The 26,526-nt window shown below is 32.9% G+C and overlaps 4 protein-coding genes across 4 annotated transcripts; 2 read left to right on the top strand and 2 right to left on the bottom strand.

Annotated features, from left to right (window-relative positions):
• Window positions 1–1,571: 1,571 nt before the first annotated feature.
• Window positions 1,572–9,479, top strand: LOC140754513 (uncharacterized). The gene is made up of 7 exons (XM_073089537.1): window positions 1,572–2,296; window positions 2,456–2,714; window positions 3,552–3,879; window positions 4,810–4,984; window positions 6,433–6,541; window positions 7,741–7,995; window positions 8,432–9,479. The coding sequence occupies exons 1-7, from the start codon at window positions 2,049–2,051 to the stop codon at window positions 8,681–8,683; spliced, it is 1,626 nt and encodes a 541-aa protein (XP_072945638.1). The 5' UTR covers window positions 1,572–2,048; the 3' UTR covers window positions 8,684–9,479.
• Window positions 9,480–10,701: 1,222 nt separating this feature from the next.
• On the bottom strand, window positions 10,702–14,525 carry LOC140754510 (AN1-type zinc finger protein 2A). The gene is made up of 6 exons (XM_073089535.1): window positions 14,265–14,525; window positions 13,837–13,879; window positions 13,078–13,264; window positions 12,368–12,522; window positions 11,930–12,029; window positions 10,702–11,431 (listed from the first exon to the last, which is right to left on the bottom strand). The coding sequence occupies exons 1-6, from the start codon at window positions 14,317–14,319 to the stop codon at window positions 11,291–11,293; spliced, it is 681 nt and encodes a 226-aa protein (XP_072945636.1). The 5' UTR covers window positions 14,320–14,525; the 3' UTR covers window positions 10,702–11,290.
• A 259-nt stretch (window positions 14,526–14,784) lies between these two features.
• Window positions 14,785–25,002, top strand: L(b002) (pyruvate dehydrogenase). Its single transcript, XM_073089534.1, has 8 exons — window positions 14,785–14,989; window positions 15,091–15,165; window positions 16,024–16,192; window positions 21,147–21,370; window positions 22,214–22,385; window positions 22,948–23,097; window positions 23,531–23,706; window positions 24,240–25,002. Exons 1-8 carry the CDS (start codon window positions 14,939–14,941, stop codon window positions 24,417–24,419), a joined length of 1,197 nt encoding a protein of 398 aa, XP_072945635.1. The 5' UTR covers window positions 14,785–14,938; the 3' UTR covers window positions 24,420–25,002.
• On the bottom strand, window positions 16,903–19,758 carry LOC140754373 (uncharacterized). Its single transcript, XM_073089378.1, has one exon. The coding sequence runs from the start codon at window positions 18,573–18,575 to the stop codon at window positions 17,469–17,471; it is 1,107 nt and encodes a 368-aa protein (XP_072945479.1). The 5' UTR covers window positions 18,576–19,758; the 3' UTR covers window positions 16,903–17,468.
• Window positions 25,003–26,526: the final 1,524 nt, after the last annotated feature.

The raw sequence follows: 26,526 nt of genomic DNA, 5'->3' as shown, positions 1-26,526 counted from the left end.
TAGGCTGTACGCCTTTTTTTCTTTTTTTTTTGCTCCTTAGGCTGAGACCGCACTGCGATTAAACGCAGACTGAATAAAAAAAGCTGAAAACGCCAAAACGCATACGAACACGCACTGCGGTTTTCTTTTGGCTTAATTTTATTTCAGTCTCATCATAGATTTCAGGCGAACAGCACGTGTTGTGGGGTTAGAGACTGAATAAAAAACCAATGATATTTAAAACTATAGATATGTTACCTGCCCACAAAACAACACAAATAAGTGTTACACTAAACACACAAATACACGTTTTTCTTTTTGCTTACCCGAAAGTAACTCATTCATTCATACGTAAATATGTACGTAAATTTTGCTTCTCTATTACTACTTGTGGAAGGAATACGTTATCTCTATTTTGTCAGTTACGTAATTATAGCGGACCAAGCACGAAAAACAATCAAGATATAATGATTTCTCCTCATTTACTTGTGAAATGTGATTCCATGAATCTTGGGTATTTTTTTGCATAATTTGTACATTTAAGCATTGCCCAAGAAGGCATTTTGAGGCTTAGAAGACTAAAATAATGACGTTAAACGTATACAGTGACATACATACGTGTCAGTTACTACGCCGCCGCGAGAGCGGCTGGAGTCGATTCACTCCAATTGGTGTATTTTGTATATTTCATGTTTTACCCACTAGTAACATATCTTTAGTTTATATCAATGCCCCACCATACAATTACTATGGGAGACAAAAAACCGCGCTTTAAACAAGCCGCGGTCAAAATGTAACAATAAATCAGTCGACTGAAAAAGTCACTAGTGCGTGCACTTGTATAGAAAGCAATATGTTTTATATTTTAGCGGTTTCAGTCTTGCGGTTAAACGCGTGCGTTTAATCGCAGTGCGGTCTCAGCCTTACGCTATCTTGTGACACGGTTCCCGTTTTTTTTTTTTGCTCGTCATGTCAGTTCATGACACGTTTAAGGCAGGTCGATTTTTATTCGATTTTATTTTTCTTCGTATCTCGATTGTTATTAGTACGTCGACTGTTATTCGAACATCGATTGTTATTCGATTGTTTTTTGTTACTACAAATAAATCGACAATCGATTATTGATTCCGTCGATTGTCGATTTATTCGATTGTTTTTTTTTAGAACAATCGCCCATCGCTAATCTGAGCTGTCTGTCAAGCCAAATCTCTTGTCAACCGGGTTAAAACTTGTCTATGGATTGGTAAGTATTCTTGGTTTTTAAAAAAATAATATATTTCTAATTGTATGAAATTAAATGATAATCAAGGTAATTTAGAGGCCCATGCTTTCTAACTCTGGTTCTTAGATACAATAATAATATATTTTGGCTTTTACTGCATAAATCTTCGATCACTAATAGGAAATAAATAAATACTAATTTAATTTACTTTGACTTTTACAAATTGTGCACCCCTAACAACTATTCGGTCATTATTATATAAGTAATATATTTTATACAAATATTGAAGAACCCAACTGTAGTCCACTGTTGTTAAAACGGAATCCACTTACCACATTGACATTGATAATATGACAATGACAACTGACATATTTTTATTGATAAGTGATAACAAGTTTATCTATCAAACGTACAATAAAAATGAACGTTTTATTTTTTATAATGTTATCTTCACATTAATTGCTTTTTAATAATTGGTAATAGTTACCGCTCATATCTCAGGATTATGTTGTATTTTTAGCCTTGTTACAAATCTCTACATAGTCTGTGATCTGCATTATGAATAATTCAAAATGTTTGTTTTGATATCCGCAAACTACAATCAGCTTCGTTATCAGAAAGTACGTACTTACTTTGCTATGTAGTTATTCAGTGATAAAGTAATGATAAATAAAACGACTGAGTAAGAAACGAAGCGAGTGCAACGCAAAAAGTTCAAACTCCAATTATCGCCTGACATGATATAAAGCGGAGTTTATTCAATATCACCACAGTGATTACATTACTTTATTCAGTTGCGCTTCGGATTTATTTCGTGTGTATTCTATATTCAAATAATCGTTTGAATATGGCCAATGTTTTAATACTACAATCACCGCCGCCTAAGCTGGAAGATGTTCAAAAAAAATTACTTAGCAAAGGAGCTTTGGAGTTTTTATGTAAATTGCATCGGCAATTTAGTTCGGAAATTGATCAATTGTACCAGAATCGTTTAGCGCGCAATGTGGATTTGCAAACTCGGAAGTTAAGCTTCAAGACATCGCCAGAGAGGGATGATAAATCTTGGAAAATTGGTCCCTTGCCAATCAGGCTTCAGTATGTATAATATTGGTAAGACATGCTATGCTTTTTATTTGAAATAAAAATATAAATTTCCTATTCTACGATTCTAAAAATTACAAATTCAAATTGGCGCTGCTTTTACTCTACCTTATTATAAAAATACTTTGTTATATAAAAACTCATTATTTTTAGAAATCGACACCTGGATTTAGGGGATGTATCTCCAGCAAATGCTGCTCATTTCGTAGCGGCCTTGAATTCTGATGTCCAGGGTATTCAGGTGGACTTTGATGATGGTCATTGCCCAACATGGAGAAACCAGTTGTTAGCTCACCATAATGTGAACTTGGCCGTGAGTGGGAAGCTCAGTGGTGCTCCCCTGAGCATCATGACATGTCCTGTGCTAATGTTAAGACCACGAGCTTGGAACATGATTGACCATGATATATTGGTAAGTTTGTTATTTAATTTTTCTTTTATTCAATAACTATTTATCTACTATATTTCTAGTATGTAGGCCTTGGATAAAATAAGGAACTTATTTCAAAAGGGGGTACAGTGTTTGACTATTCTAAGTACCTAAAAAAATTGTGTTAATTTTTGACTGAATTAACTACAAAATACATTACTGATAATCTTGCTAAAAATATATTCTGATTGTGTGCCAGCACTATGCTGTTCTTTAGTGGGGGTCTTTTTTATATCTTAATGATTTTAACTGCAAGTTTTTATTTTATTCTTTATATATTTTAATATGTTCTTTTAATTTGAACACCTATCAGTATGAATTATGATGAGCTTGAAAATGTCCACCATTTACCTTCCAATATACATAATTTATTTTAATGACTGTATGACTATGTGATGTGTTTGCATATGTTTGGTTTATTATTTTTTAACAAAAGAGTAATTCAAAAACTCATATACCTTGGGTTAGGTTTTAATTTTATATGGATCCTCCATGGCACTCCTCATTTATCAAAGTCCCAATACATACTTTACGACAATGTAAATAAGACCAGAGTTCAAAAATGTAAACATATTAAAAATACTGCCAAATCAGTGCAAATTTATTTTTCGATAAAGATTACCTCATCAGTGGATTTCTGATCACTATTATTATTTATTTTTGATTCGCAGTTAATATTAAAATTGTTATGACTATAAACAAAGAATACATTATGTAGATATCTACATGTAAAATATTTTGTAATTTAATATGTCTAATTTTCAACTTAAAACTATACATATTATGGATACTCTTGACAAATTTCTTTAATTTGAACAGATTGATGGGAAAGAAGCCATTGGACCATTAGTAGATTTTGGCCTGCTCATGTACCATAATGGCAAAAAACTGTATGAAGCTAACAGCGGACCATACTTCTATTTATCGAAGTTAGAAGGTGCATCGGAAGCAAAACTATGGAATGATATCTTTGTATGGACACAAGATGAACTTGATTTGCCACAAGGGACCATCAAAGCATGTGTGCTTATAGAGAATATAGTTTCTACATTTGAACTTGAAGAAATATTGTATGCATTGAAGGATCACTCGTTGGGACTCAACTGTGGAATATGGGATTATTGTGCATCCATTATTGCTAAATTTGGTAAATATGGCATATAGTTTTTATTAATAATAATTATGTTTAATATGAAAATTAATTGTTTATAAAAGTTAAGAGCTGTGTCTGATGTTAAAATTAATTATTTATGTGAAGTTAAGATTTATTCTGAGAAGTTAATTGGATTTTTTTAATGACTTTTGAGTTCAAATATAATTTAACATGGTAATCTTAATTAATTTGTAGATGCTACTTTTTATTGACTTTTTAGTTTAATATATCATTTTAATGTAGTAAGCGTTTATACAGAAACATTCAGGTAAAGTAAAAATCAGTTTTTGTATACTCTAATAATGTCTTTTAGCTTACTATATCTCAAAAATAAAACGACTAATCAAGAATAAAAAATATAGTTGTTGGAATCAGTATCAATAGGTCTTTATTGAATTACCATGGGTGTTTAACTCCTCAAGAACTTCCTGGTCAAAGAAAGTATTCTTCTTGAGACTTCTTATGGAACTCTCAGGAATGTATGTCTCCTAACGATTTTTTCCTTTGTTATTGAACCATGTGATAATTAATTTTTAATATCTTCAATTCAACTTGATTGAAGTTTAATTTAAACAAAATTTGAAAAAGAGATTTATGTCCTAGATTCCATCCATTCAGGGCATCCAGGGAACTGGTTGAATATTCATACACTTTACACTTTCAGTTAATATTACAGAACAATAGGGTCCATTTTTAACAACGACATGCTAATAAATAGAGTTGGTAGTAAGTTTAATTTAAACAAAATTGGAAAAAAAAAGAGATTTATATCCTAGATTCTATCCATTCAGGGCATCCAGGGAACTGGTTGAATATTCATACACTTCACACTTTCAGTTAATATTACTGAACAATAGGGTCCATTTACAGCGAAAGCATATTCACTCTTACAAAACATATTTTGATCTTATTTTTCTATGCCAGGTAACCGCGAGGAGTTCCTACTGCCGGACAGGAACAAGTACGTGAACATGGAGCGTAGGTTCCTTAGTAGTTACATGCGCCTAGTGGTAGCCACTTGTCACGCAAGAGGAGCCCCGGCGACGGGCGGCATGGCGGCCGCTATGCTCAAACCGGGCTCCGATGGCACTGATGCTGGGTGAGTGTATTTATAAGCAGTGATAGCCTTTTTTTTGTTTACGAGGAGGAAACCTTCAAAAGATACCCGACGACGTGGGAGTGACGGTTATGTGGGATTTTTACCACACTAAAACCCCCCCGGTGGCCGTCCTCAGCGCTTGGTGGAGAACTCCGGGATCTCCGAGGGAACACAACCGGAGTCCTCCCGGTCCTCCGAGCGCGATGCCCCAATCGGGCTCTGCGCTGGGGGAGCAGTTTACGCTCCTCCCACACACCTGGTGTTTACAACGGTATACGGCCACACACACTGTCGTCCTTCCCGGGGTTACTTGCTGGACGATTCGAGCTCCCACTCTTGCCGCCTGCAACCCCATGCAGTGATAGCCTAGCGTTCGATTTGTGACCTGAGTCTAGGGGGCCGAGATTCGAATCCTAGGCACGTATCTCTGATTATCAAAAGTTATGTGCTTATTACAAATTATTTTTCACTTTGTGAAAGTGGTTTGACTCCGGTGGCACCACCGCCACACCTATTACGGCATAATAGCAAAAGTGTTAAACGCTGCTGTATTTTAGTTTGAAGGGTGAGGTACAGAGGGAGACATATATATTCAGGACATCACAGCTTAGTCCTCAAGCCAAAAAAGAAATAGAATAAAAATTGTTGTAAATATATTTGAAATATGACTTGTTACAACTGCACCATTAGACTGATAAGGCTCATAAAAATGTAACCCCCTAACCTTTTGTAATACAATCTTCATGCATGATATGAATAATACAATATTAACATTATTATAAAAATAAAACCCAATAGCTCAAATATGATTGATTGAGAAGGTAAGAATGTAATAATTTGGACCAATCCAACGACATTAAATCCGCATAGATTTTGGCCAAAAGAGTATAGGCCTATAGGGCATATCAAAGAATGAGACATTCCAACTTATACCAAAAGCTCTGAGGTGGTAGAATCCTATTTGGGGTTAATCACAGATGTCCATGGGCGACAGTAGTCATTTACCATCAGTCCACCGCATGTTCGTGTGCTACTCCTGTTATAAAAAAAAAAAACATAACGCACAATGCCCCACAAACTTGCTTACTGTTCATTCCATATTTCATTAAGCAAGCTATAAGTAGATTTGACACATCCATATCATAGACCAAACTCATACTAAACTAAACCTTAAACGGTTAATGACACCCTTATACTAACGAAATTGCCTTTACTCCATGTACTACAGTACTAATCTATGACTCCATGTACAGAAATTCATGTAAAGCAATGACGTTAATCTTTACTATTTAGTATGCTTCAGTATTGATTCGAAGCTAAATCTCCGTTTTTTTGGTCTGACTTCATAAAGAAATATAATTGCTTTCGAATACGCACAAAAAGTTGTTTAGATATGACAAGATGTGATCTAAAAAATGCCTCCAATCATCTTTTTGTACTTGTTTCAGGTCGAAAGCGATCGTAAACAAAGTGCTAGAAGCGAAACTTAAGGAAATTGAACTTGGTGTTGATGGGTTTATGGTGTACGACTCCCGATTAGTGCCTTATGTGAATGAGGTAAGTGTCACATATGTTACATACAGGTCATACATTTCTTTTTAGATCGAAAGCATGCGAGCTTGCCACTTAATAATAAGTTGATACTGCCGTCTGTAGACATCTGCAACCAAATCTATAAACAGGGGTTCTATCTGAAGCCGATGACAGATGAGTGCCACTCCTGCGGACATCAATCCGCATATTATCATACTAATGATCATAATATAAAGTAAGTAAGTCAGTCGGCATCGAAACGCAACTGAACGCTTTACGCTAGTAATAAGTGTAGCGGTGGTACCTATGCTGTCATAACATTCTGGTGTTTGTTGTATCATCTGTCGAATTAAAAAATATTAAGTTTTTGACAGGCTGAAAAATTGCTAATGTTATCTATTCGGATATGGTAAACGTGGAAACATTATCAGCTGTATGACGTCTAAAAGTTAATCTCGCAAACGAATGAAAATGATTTCAAAATCTCGACAGTTGATCGAAATTCATCACATGTAGGTAATACGTCCGACCGAGAATCGAACCTTGAACCCGCAACGTAGTAGATCGAGAATACTACGCAAGTGGGCATTGTTTACGAGTAGTCACTTCACTTACGTAAATCTATTGTGTCGAATTCCGTAAAAAGTTAATTGGATCCTTGACCTCGCCCAATACAGAATTCCTGATGTTCAGGCGCTGGTATTACCGTTATACGTCATGGAAACATTTGAAGTAATTATAAGAAATGATTAGGTACTCACAGGTGATAACGTCAATTATTCCATATTAGACTCGCTAAATCTTCGATCAATATTGTTTATCGAAGCCCTACATAGATCCGTTACTACTTCTAAATATATTAAAAATATATATTTTTAAAAAGTTTTTGTCAGTGTGTATAATAATATTTTTAAAAAGTTTTTGTCAGTGTGTTCGATCACCGCGAATTATTTATTAGAATTAATTATTCTTACTCGTACACTGTCTTTAAGTTATTTCAACTTCTTTTAACAAAAAGTAATTTAAATTAGCTTAGGAAATTAAAGAAACTTAAAGTTTCTAAACAGCATAATTGTGTATCCCTTTTACCCTTTCTTCATCTTACTTGGGCACTGGTCTCTCCACATTCGCATTCGGTCTATCATCTCGATCAAATTTTACAGGCAAACCTAGTACCTGTTTATTGTACTTACTACAGATCTTAGTGAAAAATAATGTTTCAGTTGTGGAAGAAAACAGGCACATCAGCGAACCAGATCCAAAGGCAATTCAACGTTAATATAACAGCAGAGGACCTGCTATCGATACCCAGCGGTGGTGTGACGTTACAAGGTCTAAAACACAACGTGGCTGTGTTCATACAATTCGTGTATCATTGGTTGGCGGGGACGGGACATTTCTTCTATAGCGGGAATGTTGAGGATTCTGCCACTGCGGAGATATCTAGGGCACAGATATGGCAATGGATTAGGTTCGCGGTAAGATTTTATTGAGTATTTTTGTAGATTTTATTTTGAAAATTCCTCTGATTATATGAGACTAATGATAAGTAGATGATTTCTGATGAGTCATCATTATTATTTTATGACATAAATAATTATGAAATGTAGATACGCGACGTCTGGATAGTCGAATGCTCATGTGGCTTCGTTGTCAAAAATATAGAAAATATAGAAATGAGTCGCGTCGCCATAGCAAATTGGATGACTACACCTGCTCGTCTTCAGAGAGGATTAGCAGTTTGGCGTGGATTATACATTACTATTATAATCTGTATCACTATAATATATTGTAATTTACAATACAATATGACTTAAAATATTTACAAAGAATATAATAGGTATTTTTATCTTTCTGGTCGCAATTAATAATAGATATTTTTCGCCTCTTTAACAATATTATATTTTGTTCCAGCCTGTTTTAGAAGACGATCCCGCTAAGCAAGTAACAGCAAGATTGGTAGAAAAGACAGCTTCAAACTTCATGGCCCACGCACATAAGAACCTATGTCGTTCGAACGCTGAACGAAAACGCCTCACCGCAGCCAAATACATGAGTATGGAGATATTCCTAGCAAGAAACCCACCGGAGTTTATCACTACATACTTGAATGATAATCACAAGTTCAGAACCTTGCACAATAAGGCGCTGTTGAGCAATTTGTAGAAGGAAACTATTTTTTAAAAGATTTTACGCAAGATAATCACGGAATAATAAAAGATTTTATTATTTCGTGGATATGTTTACATTTGATTACGGTCACTTATAACGGAGTTTACCACAAAAAGGAGGTGCTGTGATTGATCGCACATAAATCTCTGAAGACTAACTTAGAATGTCTCATTTGTCTCATTACTATCTGCCTCACTATATCCTTCAAACCAGAACACAGGATCTTAGGCCCACTATTATATAGCTTAGGAAAGCATATCGTAGTGGAGTAACACATACAAAAAAGCAGTATACAACTAAAAATATTATACTTTCAAATATTCTTATTACAACATATGAGTTTTTATCTCTTTAAGACAACTTTAAAATCTTTCAAACAAAGTAGTCTAAACGATTTTGCATAATAAACAAGCCAAGATCCTTGAATGTTATTAATCATTTTTACAACTACAAAGTTTACGTTGATTTTATGGTTGTGATGTAACTATTGCACTTTAATGTTATATTTTAATGTTATTTGCACTTTTGAGTCTATATTTATGTGATTTCGTATTTATATTACGCTCCACTTAATAAGAAAAACAAAATTTTACTACTCTATAAAATTTTTTGAAATAATATAAAACATATTATGTACCTATATGATAGTGAATTGAACACTAGCTTTAATGAAAGTACCAAAATATGTTGTTTAAGATCTATGAAGATATTATATTACGAATTTATTTTTATTAAATGTTATATGGTTATTTGACAAATAAAACTATATTTTTGTTGGGAATTTTATTAACATTTATATTTCTCTCAAAAATATTTTCATTTATACTTAACTTACATATACGATTTGTGAACACAGCTCAAGCTAGGTGAGATATTGTTATGAATTGAATAATATTGCTACAAGTACAATCCAATTACAAGATTAAAATAAAAAATATACATTCAAACAAGCATACTAAAGTACAGATAAGGAAGAATCTGCAGTCAAAAACAAGGGTAATGGTTCCATAATATTTATATGTTTACAATTCCTTACCTTGAAATGTACTAGACAACTAAACGTTAACATAAAGAACTTACGAAACTAAATGAATTACAATTCAAATAATTACTTTCGTTACATTCACATTACATTCAAAATTTCAAATGATTTCAAAATTAATTTAATTCATAATTTTAAAGACGTCTAAATTACTAAAATAGCAAGAAGCTGTAATAATTAATTTCACTGCATGTTTATTTGGATAATAGTTTGAAATATTTTTCAGGACGCGTAAAATTTGCTGCAAGATTGTGCGCTTCCATTTTTGGTAACAGTTATAGAATGTGCATATAGTGCTACTTTATTTTTTAATACACGTCATTAAAGCAAGTCTACAAAAAATTACACTAAGACTTAAGAAAGATATAAAATTAGACAAACTGATTTCAAAAACACTAAAAAGATATGTTTTAGTAATGTGGAACTAATTATAGGGCATTTTTACATTAAAATGATTTATAGGTAAGGCTCTTAACTTTTATAAAACACCTGTATTGACAAGACAAGACATGTGCCCACAAAATAGGGCTACTAAAGGTAGTAATTATTGTTAACGGATGAATAGCCTAATTGTTTTAAAAGCTGGGTAGCTTCGGATTAACAATAAATATACAGCAAACACTATAAATAAAAATCTGTTTAGAATGGTTATTTCATAAATGTATATTTAATGAAGTAAAGAGCGACGTTTAAAACAATGTCGTTAATATTATAACCATGAAATTCACACATAGCAGTATCTGTAATATCAATAATATTATATGTATAAATATTACATACATATATTTAATAATATCATATATCAAATAGGAATGTTACATCTCCAAACAAAGATCAAATTACTGATTTGCTGATGGATTTGATCACAATATTGACACTTGTATATAAGCGTAAAAATGTTTATTGATTAACATATACATGCAATATTATTTACAGAATTTATTTTTTACAGAAATTATTTTTTACAGCTTGGAGTGAGGTGTTCAAAATATGTATAGAACATTTTTGTGTAATTCACAAATTCTATATACAATAATCGCATCATATAATGTTGCAATTAAAACCTTAGTAAATTGAAATTATTTCTTTCGATATTTTTTGCAGTTGCTCTAAAATAATGTTAATTGACGAAACTAAAATTACCAGTTAACTATAGTTGGATACAATTGACAGTCACCTTTCCTATAATTATTATTTTTTTGTCTTTTTAACATACTCTAAAAAGCGAATATTCGATCTGTAGGCTTATACCAGATTAAGGAGATATAAAAATGACAGAATATTCTATCTTTAGTCTCCAATCAAATAAAGTATTAGAATAAGTACACATATTTTATGAAAACACGTAACCAAATAGATTCCAGACACATACAATATAATTTCATAATTATTAAAATTGGAAGAAATAGGAAGAAAACTTACATTTATTTGGTTCCTAAGTTAAAGTAAAATAACATACTTAACAAGACATAACATCTAGTGAGTCAAACAAAATAACACAATGTAGCTTGTGTGGTCACAAAGACAGCCATGCAAATAACATTTATTATGGTGGTCAGTTAAGAAACAGTGCATCTTGAGCTCTGTTCCCCTCCTACCCGCTGGCGCGCCATTGCTCTCACCACGTCTGTACTGGTCAGGTTGGAACCTTCTTCCTGCATTGATAGTGCTAAAGCGTGGGCCAATGCTTCGTCTTCAGTCTGAAAAAGTAAAATTTATGTGACTATTAGATATTATTACCAAATGTTAGGGGGAAGAGATAATATAGAAGTAGCAGAATGCAGTCCATCTGATGGTGGCTACTACTGTACATGGACATCTGTAATCAACCCCAGATTGGATTAGATATAATTATTACTTGAGGTCAGTCACATATATGCCGCTACCCCTGAGGACTAAGCTGGAAAGCCTCGGAAAAGTATGTCTCCCTTACCACACCCTACAAATTAGAACACAGTAGTACTTAACACTGCTATTATTAGATAGAAATAGGTGCGACAGTGGTGCCAGCGGAGTCTAACAACAAAGTGTTCTACCACCTTCTAAATACAATTTTCAAAGGTATGTGAAGTGTACCAATCTGCTTGCTCTTGACCAGTATAGTAATTGGTTATCTGATTTAGAATTTGTAGATTATATATTATTCAACAAATTTCGATTGTTTTGGAGGTGTTATAGGAAATAGACCAATAACTTACCATATTTCCCTGCACGTCTGTAAAAGTGCGAACAGGGTTTATAGGTGATGTATTTGCAAAGTTTATTTCGTTAGCCCTCATCCGAGCCATGGCTGCTTCACTGTAATCAAAAATATATTATCAAATTTACTCACCTACTTATCAAAAAGCCTATATAAGTTTAAAATTACAAATTTATTAAAAAAAATACTAAGTATATTAACTTCAGTAAAAATATTAGTGACCAACCGAACATTCTGTTATAGTTTCGGCCAAGAAATCTAGTTTCTGGCCTCAATATGGTACTACACAAAGTAGTATTATATGTGTACATTAATTTAATATTTTAAATTTACATCACACCTTTATGAAAATCACCACAAGTGTATGATTTTAGTGATTTTGTAATGATAGATTTTGAAACAAATTGGTTGTAAAGAAATTAGAAAATATACTAACGCAGCCTGTCTTCTTTTTGCACCCAATTTTCCGACACAAGCATGATCTGTCATGTGTCGATGGCGCAAACAGAAATTAAGGGAACATTCACCACATATAAGTGGCACCATTTCTTTCGTCTTACATCCTTTTAATGAACATCTGTTTGTAAACACCTGAAAAAAGTATAAAATAATTATTATGTAAAGCAGTTCTTGATGATGAGTGTACAATTCCATTTTTAGTTCACAAGGTCTACCGCTGATTTCATGAACATACAAAGATTGTATCTTTAGCAATGAAATTAGTGCACTATGAAGGTAATTATCCATTATGAAAAACTTAACAGTATGTAGCAATACTCAATTGTGTATCTTAAAAGATATAACTATTAATTCTTATTGTTTATTTATTTACTATGTATTACTCTTATTGCTCAGGACTAGAAGAGAATCAGGGCATTGTCAATGTGATATATTGCTTTGTAAGCAGGACATAGAAAACTTCAACAACAGTCACAAATTCTATGATGGCATACTATTATGACTGCTTAAAACATCTTTTGGCAACTGGCAAACATGTGGTCCACCTGATGGTTAGTGTTTATTGTTACCCATGGACATCTGTGATAAACTACAGGTCAGATTAAAATCCTACCAGAGATTGGCCACAAAGGCCTTACAAAACCCTCAAGAGTATTTTTGTTCTGTTATTAGCATTGTTTCCCATACCTTTTTTCTTCTCTCCCTAGCTGGATCTGACATACATTGGTTATCAATATGAGCACCGACTGCAACATCTGGAGGTTCGCCGCGCTTTCCCGGTACTGGCGTCCCACAGAGCGGACACACAGGAACTTGAACATCACGAGCATTCGACTCTTTACATTCGTGATTTGTATACGAGAAATGGTCAGAACTATAACAAAATAAATGTCATGGTTAAATAAATAATAATTAATTTGATATATACTTTCTACGCATCAAACTAGGTTTTTCTTTATTGTAGGTTCAATGTAGATAGAGACATTTATGAAAAGGACTAAAATCTGTTCTGTATTCATATTAATGATTTTAAAGTTCATATAAGAGATACTCTAGGGTATCCCAAAACTCTATAATGGTGTTGCAAAGCTTAAGTAAAAAAGAAAAATATTTTTTTTACTCATTTTTACTAAAAATTGTAATTAAATGACAAACTCAATACAAACAGAATTGTTATAGTTAATTATATAACACATACATATGTATACATTATAACATTATGAAATACTAAATAAAAACTATGAGTTAAAACTATGTGTTTGCAAATATTTTTTGTTAAGGTTTTTGCCATAAAAAATATTGAAAAACTCAGTTTTATATATTTGCCTGGCAGGAGATTGAACTCCACACATAAATATGATGGCAATTATATTATGTGGGTATTTTTACATTAAAAAATTACACATTATGAAATATTTATGATAGTATAAAAATAAGATTATTTACCAGAACACTTCTTTACAAGCATCACATTTCATAGGCAGGAAATCTGTAAAAAAAACATTTTATTAATAATACTACATTATGCTTAAGAAACTACTAATGATGAAATATATAGAAATTCTCATAAAGGAATGACTTGCATTCTTTGTAAGCAAATCCAAGTAACAATAATACAGACAAAATACACATACAGTTCTATTATATATAAATTTGAATTAATGAATAGTATTTCCAAGAAGTTTTTGTACATTTTATAATTAAGGTCAGTTAACAGTTTATCATATGGTCAGTTCAGACGTATTTCTTATCACCTACCTACCCACAAAAATAGCAAACGTGCCCCTTATATATGACGTCGAATAAAAATCATATCTATAAACATATTAAATTAAGTTTTACTTATTATTAATATCACAAAACATTTGTCTTACCTAGTTTATTGCAGGATGTGTAGGAACAATTCTTTCCGATATGTGGGAATTCCATTTTTAAATTATTTATTACGAACTTAGTCTTCTAGAAATCACTTTACAAGTCACAAGGCAATGACGAAAATGACGAAACGTTCCACGAATTAACACTTTTACACTCGTTAGAGAACAGAAGGCCCCTTGCTTTTATATAAATTACGAGAATCAAGAACAACATTCGATTCGATTAGTCATCTGAAAGTCCGTTTTTGATGTGTCATTATCAGATGCCATTGTCATTATTTGGACGTCAGTTAAGATGCTACAGACTATCCAAACGATAAATATGATTTGGTCTAGGATAATTTTAAAATTAATCAATTTGTAATAGTATTATCTAGTACATTTTACTCGATATGTTAGTAAATAGTTTAAATAAGATATTTTAGCATTAGCTGAGCAACAAGCAAACCTGAAACAGACGCATAAGTATCATTTCAGAACGAATACAAATGACCTTTTGTCCTAATGACATATGACATAGATTGTCACGAATGTCATTGTGGTCCCAAAACGTCGGATTTGGGGTCGTCGGCTGCTCATTTTTAGTTATTTTTACATAAATTTCAATAAAAGTGATCCTCCAGAAGGATCACTAGATAAATCTGGGCTTTATCGAACGATTAATAGTCGAAATGAGTAAAATTTTCCCATCCGCTGCTAAGCTTCTTAGCGGCACCGTCACGGTAGGTCATGAGATTTAGAAATTCGAATAAAAAAAATACTGCCGTATGTAGCCAAGTTTGATAAACAAGAAATGCTTATAACTGTATCTGTCGTGTTTTAGAAAGCCGCAACTCCTGTCGTAACGACGTCTAATGCGAAATATAGCACAAAATCGGAGGCCACATTCGAAATTAAGGTAATAGTTTTTACCAGTAAGTACGACTGTTTGTTGGTTGTTACGTTCAGTGAAAGTACGCTAGCAAAGGCATTTGTAATAAACTTATACGTAGTTATTACAAAATAATTAAATAGTGTTAAGTAGGCTCATACTAGTAATGGATCTAGATTTATATAATTATGTAACCTAACCTTCAAAATGTCAAGTGTAACATTGTTTTCCTGTTTATTCTGTATTTTCACATCAACATTAAGTTTTAAAACATTGAAAATAGAGATATCCTTGAATCTGTCATCTACTACCCGATTAATATTTGATGTGACTTTTTAATTAATTTTGACAGCTGTTGCAGTAATACAGGATTAATAATGCTACAAGTTTTAAAAAAAAGCAAAATGGATAAACAGAAGTAACTATCAAAATAAATACTTAAAATAATCTAATTTATAAAATTTTTGGTACTTTGATGGTACAGGAGCAGTCATTAGTGATATACATGATTGGTTTTGATTAATTTTAAAGACTAAATCCATGTTTGTTTGCCCATTTTAAGTGTCACTAAATTATGCTGTTGCGAATATAATATACTATTTTTTGTATATTACTTTACTTCATTTTATTTTTATAATTATCAAACTTTTTAAAATATACTAAATAATCTATATAATAATAATAAAAATATGATACTAATTAAATTAAAAATTAACTAATATAAAAAAAAAAAACTATAAAATTATCAAACTTAATTTTATAATTGCTCCTCATGACATGAATTTAACTACATAACAAATAATATAAATAGATTTTATTGACATTATTCCTTTTATTTATTAATATTTCAATGTTCATGTATCATTTATTATTTTTTATTTCAAGCCTTACAAACTCCACAAGTTGGATAAAGGCCCGGCGACATCAGCTACATTGACTGCCCAAGATGCACTCCAAATGTATGAAAAGTTGGCAATTTTGCGGAGAATCGAGACCGCCTCTGGCAACCTTTACAAGGAGAAGATCATCAGAGGATTCTGCCATTTGTATTCAGGTTTGATTCTTATTTTTATATACTTTATGAAGAAGTCTTAACGTAAATGGTCTGTTTGAATCTTTAATACACAAAAAAAATTGTTAAATTATATTCACTTTAGATAAATACTATTACAACATTTTGCTCAGGTGTGCCAAAATTGAGCAATATTGGGGTTGTTTGATTTGCATTTTACATACTTTAATATTGCAAAAGTAAGTTTATTATGTAGTTAAATTATTAACATAAAATGAAGAATGAATTTTATGGGGTTATTCGTCATCTCGCACGACAAATCTCGCCCGATCGGGCGACTTGGCACCTTTCGAATTTACCTAATATTTCTGTCGTCAACTCGCACGACCATAAAAATGTGAGGTAACTTAGTACAGTCAACTACAAAAATCCTTTTTAAAAACGTTTAATATTTTATGGTTGGACTTTAAAATTAAACAAAATGTTATTATATCATAATTTAGATATATTTCACAAATCAACATCTCAAAAATATAAAAACATGTTACACCAAATAATAATCAAAGTAAAACAATATATATTCTCAAAAGCACTTGGCTTGTTCATTAGCTAAGTATAAAAATATGATCAACATTAAAAAATAGAATCAACAATATCACAAAAGCATTTTGACTTGTTATTATCTAAGTATAAAAATGTAATCAAAAATATAAAATATAATCAACAATATCACAAAACCATTTGGCTTGTTATTATCTAAGTTTAAAAATGTAATCAAAAATATAAAATATAATCAACAATATCACAAAAGCATTTGGCTTGTTATTATCTAAGTTTAAAAATGTAATCAAAAATATAAAATATAATCAACAATATCACAAAAGCATTTGGCTTGTTATTATCTAAGTTTAAAAATGTAATCAAAAATATAAAATATAATCAACAATATCACAAAAGCATTTGGCTTGTTATTATCTAAGTATAAAAATGTAATCAAAAATATAAAATATAATCAACAATATCACAAAAGCATTTGGCTTGTTATTATCTAAGTTTAAAAATGTAATCAAAAATATAAAATATAATCAACAATATCACAAAAGCATTTGGCTTGTTATTATCTAAGTTTAAAAATGTAATAAAAAATATCAAATATAATCAACAATATCACTAAAGCATTCTAAGTATAAAAATCAATAATATCACAAGAGCATTTGGCTTGTTATAACTACTTCTTACTACATACAATAATTGTCAGTACACATCACAGATCACGATTTTTGTTCTTATTAATTGTCAAATCAAAATATTCGAAAAATTATAATATAAGAATTTCGATACATAATTCAATATTTATGTTTCCGAGTCTGAGTTCGGTAATTGTGGTAGCAATATGTTTATCAATAGCACAAGTTTCTTTCTGTTTTGTCGTAATATTTGATCCTTTTAAGTTTAAAGTTTGATAATAATTATCTTCTCGTTGTAAGATAGTCAAAAAATGAGCAATGCTTTTCGGTTTACTGTTTACTTTTTTGTTTATAGTAGCATGCCAGCTCTCAACCATATTTGTAGTACGGTGATGATTGTTACTGCACGACCATTTGTCAGCAAAAAATGAAGATTCACTTAACCATGTTTCTACAAAATAATTATTAAATTGGACAATTGTTTCATCGTTGGGGCATTGAGACATAATGTACAACCAACCGCTGTCAATAAATTCTTTAGGTAAATGTGCCAAAACAGTACATCTTTTTACATGTTTTCGAGCCAGTGCAGATTTAGTAATGCCTACTTCATCAGCCTTTCGCCACAAACTTCTACAAAAATGAAAGAAACACCCACAAATGCAAGTATCTGGGAATAAATCTTTGATCGCTGACATTGCTGCCTGCTCGAAGTCGAGTATAATATTTTTTGGATAGAATTGAGGAATTTGGCTCTTGATCAGGGAAAACAACACTTTGTAAGTTATTTTACTTTTGTTTGGCAATAATGCATAAATCACAGGTATGATGTTAGAATGTGTTTCACTGCTTCCTAAATCAACATGTAAGGTGTACAATTGCTGGAAGGGTTTCAGACAAAATTTAAACGTTCCGTCACATAAAACTGTCAAATTACAATTTGCTAATATTGTTTTACAATTATTACTAGCGAAAACCAAAATTCTATTCTTCGAGCTGTAGTAGTCAGCTAATAAAAAACTTTCGAATTTTTCGGGCACGACAACTTGCTTTAAAGTGTTAGAACATAGTTTTTTTACACCCAGTGACTTATTTCTATTTCGGTAAAACTTATTTTTAACATTTTTAAATTGAGGAATTTTTTGGATAAGGTTGGTTCCTTTGTCTTTTAGCTCAGCAACACTCTGTCGAAAAACACTTGGTATGGGTACAGTATAATCCGTCTTCACTTTTTCCATGCACTCGTTGAATTCTACTTCCAACTCATTTGACGCAAAATCCGGCTCACAGTTGTGTCTATCCTCCCGCTTGATAGAGTTATCTATATTATTTATAATAAGGTTTGCTTTGCATATACTTCGTTTGGAGCATCTCCAAACACAGGATCCGTTATTTTTCCTATGTAAATTATATTTATGGCCCGCGCGAAGAAGTACTGGCTTTCCTCTTTGTGAAATAATTGTTTTCACATCAGTTTCAGAATTAGATGGACCAGATTGTGATTCAACTCCTAAAAAAATTGTTATTATTGAAACCGGTTTTTTGAAACAAATCGTGAATAAATGTAGGCAAAGCAAAGCATTTTTTTTTATAAATTTCGCATATAACTTATTGTTATATATAACATATATTATTTAATTTATGTCTCATAGTTTATTTCAATGCCAGTCAATATATGACAAAACAAGATGGTGGCCACAAAAGCCATATTTTTAAAAATATTATCCATGCTCTGTTAGGACAGTATTAAGATAAAACTAGTAGTAATAAAATGTAAAGGTACTTCATAAAATGATAATTATTTACTTTACTTTGACTAATCAATATGAAAAATGGGCAGATGAGAAAAATTAGGCACTCATTTTTGATTTCATTAAGACATAATAACACTCTGTAAATAAATTAAATACACTTACCTCCAACATACATAAAAAACACTAAAAACACCCACATTTTAATAAAAAAAATAATTCTTATCGCAGCTTAACATGCGCGGGCGCAGTAAAGTACGCTTAAGGGAAGACTGACTGACGTCACGATGCGCCGCGATTTCGATGGAGATAAAGGTTTAGATAAAAAGAAAGAGATAGCGCTATTCTTTTGTGAGCATAAAATTGTTTAGCTCTGCAGTGTAGAAGAGCGCTGTTCTTTTGACGGCCGAAATATTTTTATTTTATTTTTATGTGTACATATATATATATATATATATCTATGAAACAACAATAGTTAGTCAGTAGCTTTATTTTAAGCTTTAATATAATGTCGTTTTATTTGAAGTCATTTTTTATTTAAATTTAGTTTAAATTTTTTTACCTGGCTGTACTTTGTTCGAGCGTGCGAGTTGACGACAGAAATATTAGGTAAATTCGAAAGGTGCCAAGTCGCCCGATCGGGCGAGATTTTTTCGTGCGAGATGACGAATAACTCATTTTATGAATGGAAGTGTTTTATAGTCTCAAAATCGAATTTTAAATACGCAATAAAAATACAACAAAAATTTAAAATATGCAAAAAAATACAACATAAATTAATAACGACATATAATATCTCGACCAAAATAACTTATTAAATATGCAGAATTTAATTTAAATACAATTAATACAAAAAGTACAATAAAATTGTATTTTCCGCTACTTGAACTACGACAATTAGCAATTGACATTGGCAATTAAAATCCTGAATGACATGCCATCAACTTGTTAGTGCTCTATTGCGAATGGTTTGCATAACAAATAATGATATACAGTTGAATAACAACTCACACATTGTATATTTAATTATCACATGATAACAATGTTTGCTATGATATCGCATGTCAATACGTTAACTAAATCTAATCAAATATAACTTGTTATGAATCTGGTAATATCTATTTTGTATGTAAACAATGTGATTTTAAGTAGCTCTTGTAAGGGGAGTATTATTAAATACGATAATAGTATAATGATTAAGTAGTGATAATATAATTTAGGTTCTTTTGAATGTGGCAATATCTGACTTAAGTAAATCTTAATTCGTAATTATAGTCTAGAATTAAAATTTAATCTTAATAAGTAAGGTTTCTGTCATTCACCTCACCCAGGCTTCATATCCTATTAATTTATTATGACTGGCCTTGAGAGGCATTCACTACTTTAAAAGAGATAATGTACCTATAGTCCGCATACAACTGCTAGTCCGCTCTGAATATAGAAATGAATCTCGTCTACATAGGAAATTGTATGACTACACCTGCTCGCAACAACTTCAGAGCAGACTAGCAGTTTGGAACGGACCAACCTTGTAATTGTTTTATAGTACACATAACATGGCGTTTTTACTTATAATGAACATACTTATAATAAATTATTTCCTAACTTTTCAAAAAATAAAAAGTGAAAGAATGTCATAAGTCAGTTTTAATTTAATCAGATATATTTTTTACCATTGGGGTAACCGATATGTGGAGCTAGAGGTCTAGCGAACTAAGGGGATGGCAGAACAGGCGGTTTGCTCTGGATCCCCGACCAAAAAAGTTGTCAAACAATCGAAACAATAATTTTAGCAGACTCATACATATTTTTTGGGTAAATAAGTGTATGACACATCTGTAATTTCGTTAAATCAATCGCTGGGGGCTTCCATTCAACTTTCCGCTCTGAGCCTCTGATGACTTTAGTCCGCCACTGAGCTAGAGCTACTTCAGACCACACAAATTATTGATCAAATAATCACCTATTTTTTTAATACGGTTTTTTACACGGCATTTCTTTGATAACCTGTTTAAACTTCTTTCTGGAAGATTTGTGACATGATTAGGTATTCTTTAGGTCAAGAAGCAGTTGCAGTTGGCATGCGAAACGCGATGCGAGACGTGGACACGGTGATCACGGCGTACCGTTGCCACGGCTGGACCCATCTGATGGGTGTGAGTGTGCTCGGGGTGCTCTCGGAGCTGACCGGCCGTCGCACTGGGTGCTCCCGCGGCAAGGGTGGCTCTATGCACTTGTATGGTCGAAACTTCTATGGTGGCAACGGTATTGTTGGTGCTCAGGTGAGTTGGAGTTATAGTTGAGATTGTAAATAAGAATTTTGTAATTTTGATGATGATACGTTACTTTGTAAGATTGAAATCATATTGAAGTAGCGATGAGCATGCAATCCACCTGATACTAAGTGGCCACTGCTGCTCATGGACACCTGTAAACAATTTGAAATAGAACAGGAATTTTACCTGAAATCGATCACAAATGCGTGAATGTCTGTCAGCATCCACCACGCCTTTCAATCGAAACGCAGAATTGTTTCGCGCTAGAAATAGGTGTGGCAATAGTACTTACCCGCTCGAAGCATAAAGACACATTCTAATCTAATCCACTGTTCAGTATAGATCTGTTATAGATCAGTTTCTACAACAGATCAAATACCTACTTTACTACCTTATTGTGTTTTGTCGCTCCATTTCCTTATACGTGTGAGATTAGAAATGGTAGTTAATTTCATATTGACGGTTAATCATTCTACAACAGATCAAATCTACTGTTCGATATAGATGTGTTGTAGATCAGATTCTACAACAGATCAAATACCTACTTTACTACCTTATTGTGTTCTCACCTATCTGTTCATAATTTATGTGAGATTAGAAATGGTAATTAATTTCATATTGACAGTTAATCATTCTACAACAGATCAAATCTACTGTTCAACACAGATCTGTTGTAGATCAGATTCTACAATAGATCAAATACCCACTTAACTACCTTATTGTATTCAATTCTACCTGTTTTACCATTATGTGTTACCATTATGTGTGTAAGTTTAGAAATCGTAATTTAACTTCATATTAATGGTTAATATGTAATCGTATCATATTTGATACGATTCTGAACACCAGGTGCCCCTCGGCGCGGGTATAGCGTTCGCTCACAAGTACCGCGGCGACGGCGGCGTGACGTTCGCGCTGTACGGCGACGGCGCCGCCAACCAGGGACAGCTGTTCGAGGCGTACAACATGGCCAAGCTGTGGGATTTGCCCTGTGTGTTCGTTTGCGAGAATAACGGATACGGTGAGGAGTCTTAAAACTACATTTTTAGTGGGTAAATGTAGTGTTAATTTTCTGATTTACGAATCGTACAATGTTCGTGTTGGAATATTAAATATAGTGGCAGTGTCGTATTGGAAATTAATTTATCTCTTAACGCCTGTCATTTACAACTAAACTATTAATCTATATTTATCTCTAAATTTCAGCGTGTTTATCAGATTTGATTATATCTTTCTCTTTAAGCGTTAATATGGTGGCGATTTCCCGCTAGTCGTCAAGAGATGGCACCACAAGTATTCTGAATCACGTTATCGAAGTTTTTTAAACATGTTGTACATATACAAGTTCTGAACTGAGACTATCGGAGCACGGCCGCGCCCCGGGCGTGATCACCTAGTCTGGCGGGAGATCTCCCTTTGCCAAAATATAATTATATAATTAAAGTTTTTCTTCAAAAGATATACACTTTTTTATAATTCACTCCCCTCTCCTCTTCCGCAATACAAATAAAAGGGGATAAAGTTTGCCTTTTTTATATGTATTGTATGTATATTAATATACAAGTGTAATTTATGTTCTTCAGGTATGGGTACGAGTGTAGACCGGTCATCAGCCAGCACAGACTACTACTCGCGCGGAGACTACGTCCCCGGCATCTGGGTGGACGGTATGGATGTTATCGCTACCAGGGAGGCCACACGGTTCGCTATCGACTACTGCTCTAGTGGGAAAGGTTTGTGGTTTATTTTTTTCTATACTATAGTAGTAGCAGATAAGCTTGCAGTCCAACTGATGGTAAGTGGCTACAGCCGTCCATGGACATCTGTAATGAACTCCAGATAGGATTGGACATTCCTACCTGGTGCGCCGCTACTCCTGAGGACTAAGCTGGAACGCCTCGGAAAAGTATGTCTCCCTTACCACACTCTTCAAATCAGAACACACCAGCGGTGGAGCCGCTGGAGTCGAACCTCAGAGGGTTCTACCAACTTTAACTTTTTAGGACCCTTTGTAGGAATATGTAATCCTATCTGGGGTTGATTACAGACGTCTATGGGCGGCAGTAGCCACTTACCATCCAGTGGACTGTATTTTCTGGCAGGATTCGTAGTCAAATAACAACTACCTTCAAATTTTCATGTGTCTGTACGTTTGTATGTTCTCAGGACCGTTGCTAATGGAGATGGAGACTTATCGGTACTCCGGTCACTCTATGTCTGATCCCGGCACGTCATACCGTACGCGTGATGAAGTACAGGAGGTTCGCCAGACGCGAGACCCCATCACATCCTTCAAGGATAAGCTGGTTTCATCCGAGTTGGCTACCCCTGATCAGCTTAAGGTGAGCTCGAGTAGCCTGTATTTTGTATTGTATGAGGAATCTTGGTTGTTTCGCACTTAACGAAGTGCAATAGGTGTGGTAGACGCGCGACCCCATCACATCTTTCAAGTACAAGCTGGTTTCTTCCGAGCTGGCTACACCCGACAAACTGAAGGTGAGCTCGAGTGGCCTGAATTTTGTTTTGCATGAGGGATCTTGGAACTCCGCATTTAACAAAGTGCAATAAGTGTGCTAGGCGCGTGAACCCATTACTTCAAAGTCCCTTTGGAGCCAGCATAAGATGATCTCTGGTACCCTGTATTTTGTACTATGTGAGGGGTCTTCGTAGTCCGGATACGCGGCAAGGAGCAGTAAATGCGCTACTAGCTTAAGATGAACTCTATTAGCGTAGTTGCTTTAATGTGTGGGAAATGTTGACTTTCGAAAGACTAACTTAACGTGATCTCTGTTACCCACTAGGTTGGATCATATGAGGGATCTTGATAATTGGTGTACAACAGAATGGAACTAATTTGTTTACGAATTTGCTACAGGAAATCGACACAAAAGTTCGCAAAGAAGTCGACGAAGCAACGAAGCAAGCAAAAACAGAACCAGAAGTAGGAGTTGAGGAGCTCACAGCTGACATCTACTGGAATAATTTGGAACCATACATCCGCGGTATTCGCCCTGACACACCCCTCCAACACATCGAAGTCGTACCACGCAACTAGAATCCTTATTACCTACGTAGCAAGTGATATTATCCCGCTCGAGTCGACTGGGGTTGCCATGTATAAAAAGATTACTAGTATAAGTGTTGCCACCTGAATTTTACCGGAACCTTTTATAGGAATAAGGATAATTGCAAATCACAACGACAGCAAAACCCTTTTAGATAACAATGAGAATGTACGACTTAAGTCATTCCTTATTGCACTTTGAGAAATACTTTTAATATTAAATTTCATTTTCATCGCGGGATGTAAAGCAATTATTGTTAATATTTGTAAGAAACAAGTGACGAATTGAATCTTATAGTTGTTACCATCGAGCTAAGAGCGATCGGCGGTTTTTATGAAATGATGTATCGATTTTCTTAATTTTCTTTTACATATCCGAATGTTTACGATAGTTGATATTGGCGTTTATTTTAGTAATTTTATGTATACATACATTATTTTTAATTATTTTTCTCGTATAGTGTAAGCGAAACTGCCAATTGCTAGATAAAATTCTTTAAAATCATTTATTTTTTCGCACATTTGTTGTGTTATGTAAAAAGATATTATTTATTAAAAAAAGGAAATTTGGAAATTACTTGTTTCATTTATTTATATCATACAGAAGTATACTTATCTATAGTATTAACATTATACATATTGATGAAAATGTATAAGCGACCAAAGACAATCTCGTTCAGCTAACATTTTCATGGCCAATGGTAGAATACAAAATACAAATTAAAAAAAAAATAGCTAATGCATTTAACTAAAATGTTTCTAACTTCCACAATACGCTTAAACAATTATTTTATTGAATATAAAATGTCATGCAAGGGTTAAAGGAAAGAAAATACTCAAGTTCGTGTTTATTTCGATAACTATCTACATTTACATATATTTCAATTAAATACATAATGATTCGCAAAACACGCGTTTATTTTTACAAAAATATCATTTTGATCATCACAAACATTATTGAGCACGATTTGTAGAAATAATTTAACTCCCTAATAGCTAGAAATGCTAGTTATAATAAATATGTAGCACATGTAATTTAAGCTTAGAAATAATGAAATAAATGTAAATAATAACATCTTATTAAAGTTTCTTATAATTTAAATATCTTAATTCAGAAGATCGCAGACCTCAGATATAAAATCTCTCGTAATTTGAGCTGTTACAAAATAGAAAACCAATTTCTTGACAGTTTCTTTATGTCCGTAAATGTTAATGTTACTTTTTTAACGTACCAAAGATTTTTATTTACAGTTTTCTCTAATAACTAAAATTACACGTGCTACTTGTCTTCTAAAGCCATGATTTTTCGCTTTTCTATGTCTATAGTGTAATATACTTTACTATAATCATTTAAGGCACAATTTAAAGTGAATACGAAGCTTAAAACGATAATTGAAACAGCAAAAAGGTTAATTCCAAACGTTTTAATCCAGTTCATTTTTTTATTTCAAGTCACTAACGATATATCATCCAACCATCCGGCGAGGAATTAATATCAATTTTAGCCCATATTAGAGTATTTTATTGCACTGGCAACTTGCACAAATTTCCATATTATTATACATAATAATTCAAAATATATGAATTTACAAATTGCAGTATTTATTCGCCTAAAATTTTAGCTTCATACATTATTTGGTACATAATAATTATATCATTTATGTATTTTTGTAGGTAAACATTTTAGGTAAGTAGGTACATATTTATAGTAGGTATTACATTTGTACATTTTTACTTTTATTGACTTTATTAGATCAATAATAATACATACTTATTGTAATTTCTATTGCATATAAAATGTTCATAAAATAATACATGTAGGCCTCTTCGGTGATATATATTTTTTATAAGAGCTGCATGCGTTAATATAAGCTAGGGATAGAACGTAGGGAATGTTTTTAGGATTTTATCGCTACACTGAAAGAGAATGTGGGTCTAAAAACACATTTTTTTATTATGAATCTAAGCGGATTCCATAGAAGTTTTTGGGCTCCGCTTAAATTAAAAACAACAAAAATAGGTATGACCCGTGTTACAACGTCGTAGGACATAATCGTACGTAAAAAATGTCTTTTCTTGATTTTTATCATGACTAGGA

This window comes from Epargyreus clarus, unplaced genomic scaffold (genome assembly GCF_041222505.1).
Source record: "Epargyreus clarus isolate Ecla_fem2 unplaced genomic scaffold, WU_Ecla_fem_2.2 ptg000029l, whole genome shotgun sequence".
Taxonomy (NCBI): domain Eukaryota; kingdom Metazoa; phylum Arthropoda; class Insecta; order Lepidoptera; family Hesperiidae; genus Epargyreus; species Epargyreus clarus.
The sequence above is the reverse complement of the archived record's forward strand: the minus strand, read 5'-3'. Positions and strand labels throughout refer to the sequence as shown.

What these genes read in the sequence shown, in the direction of transcription:
- LOC140754513 (XM_073089537.1), top strand. Translation starts at nt 2,049, where the DNA reads ATGGCCAATGTTTTAATACTACAATCACCGCCGCCTAAGCTGGAAGAT. An exon ending in TGATTGACCATGATATATTG is followed by an intron (nt 2,715 to 3,551) that starts GTAAGTTTGTTA and finishes TAATTTGAACAG; the next exon opens with ATTGATGGGAAAGAAGCCAT. An exon ending in GGCAATGGATTAGGTTCGCG is followed by an intron (nt 7,996 to 8,431) that starts GTAAGATTTTAT and finishes ATTTTGTTCCAG; the next exon opens with CCTGTTTTAGAAGACGATCC.
- LOC140754510 (XM_073089535.1), bottom strand. Translation starts at nt 14,319, where the DNA reads ATGGAATTCCCACATATCGGAAAGAATTGTTCCTACACATCCTGCAAT. An exon ending in CACATCCTGCAATAAACTAG is followed by an intron (nt 13,880 to 14,264) that starts GTAAGACAAATG and finishes TTTTTTTTACAG; the next exon opens with ATTTCCTGCCTATGAAATGT. An exon ending in GCTTGTAAAGAAGTGTTCTG is followed by an intron (nt 13,265 to 13,836) that starts GTAAATAATCTT and finishes ATTTTGTTATAG; the next exon opens with TTCTGACCATTTCTCGTATA.
- LOC140754373 (XM_073089378.1), bottom strand. Translation starts at nt 18,575, where the DNA reads ATGGAAAAAGTGAAGACGGATTATACTGTACCCATACCAAGTGTTTTT.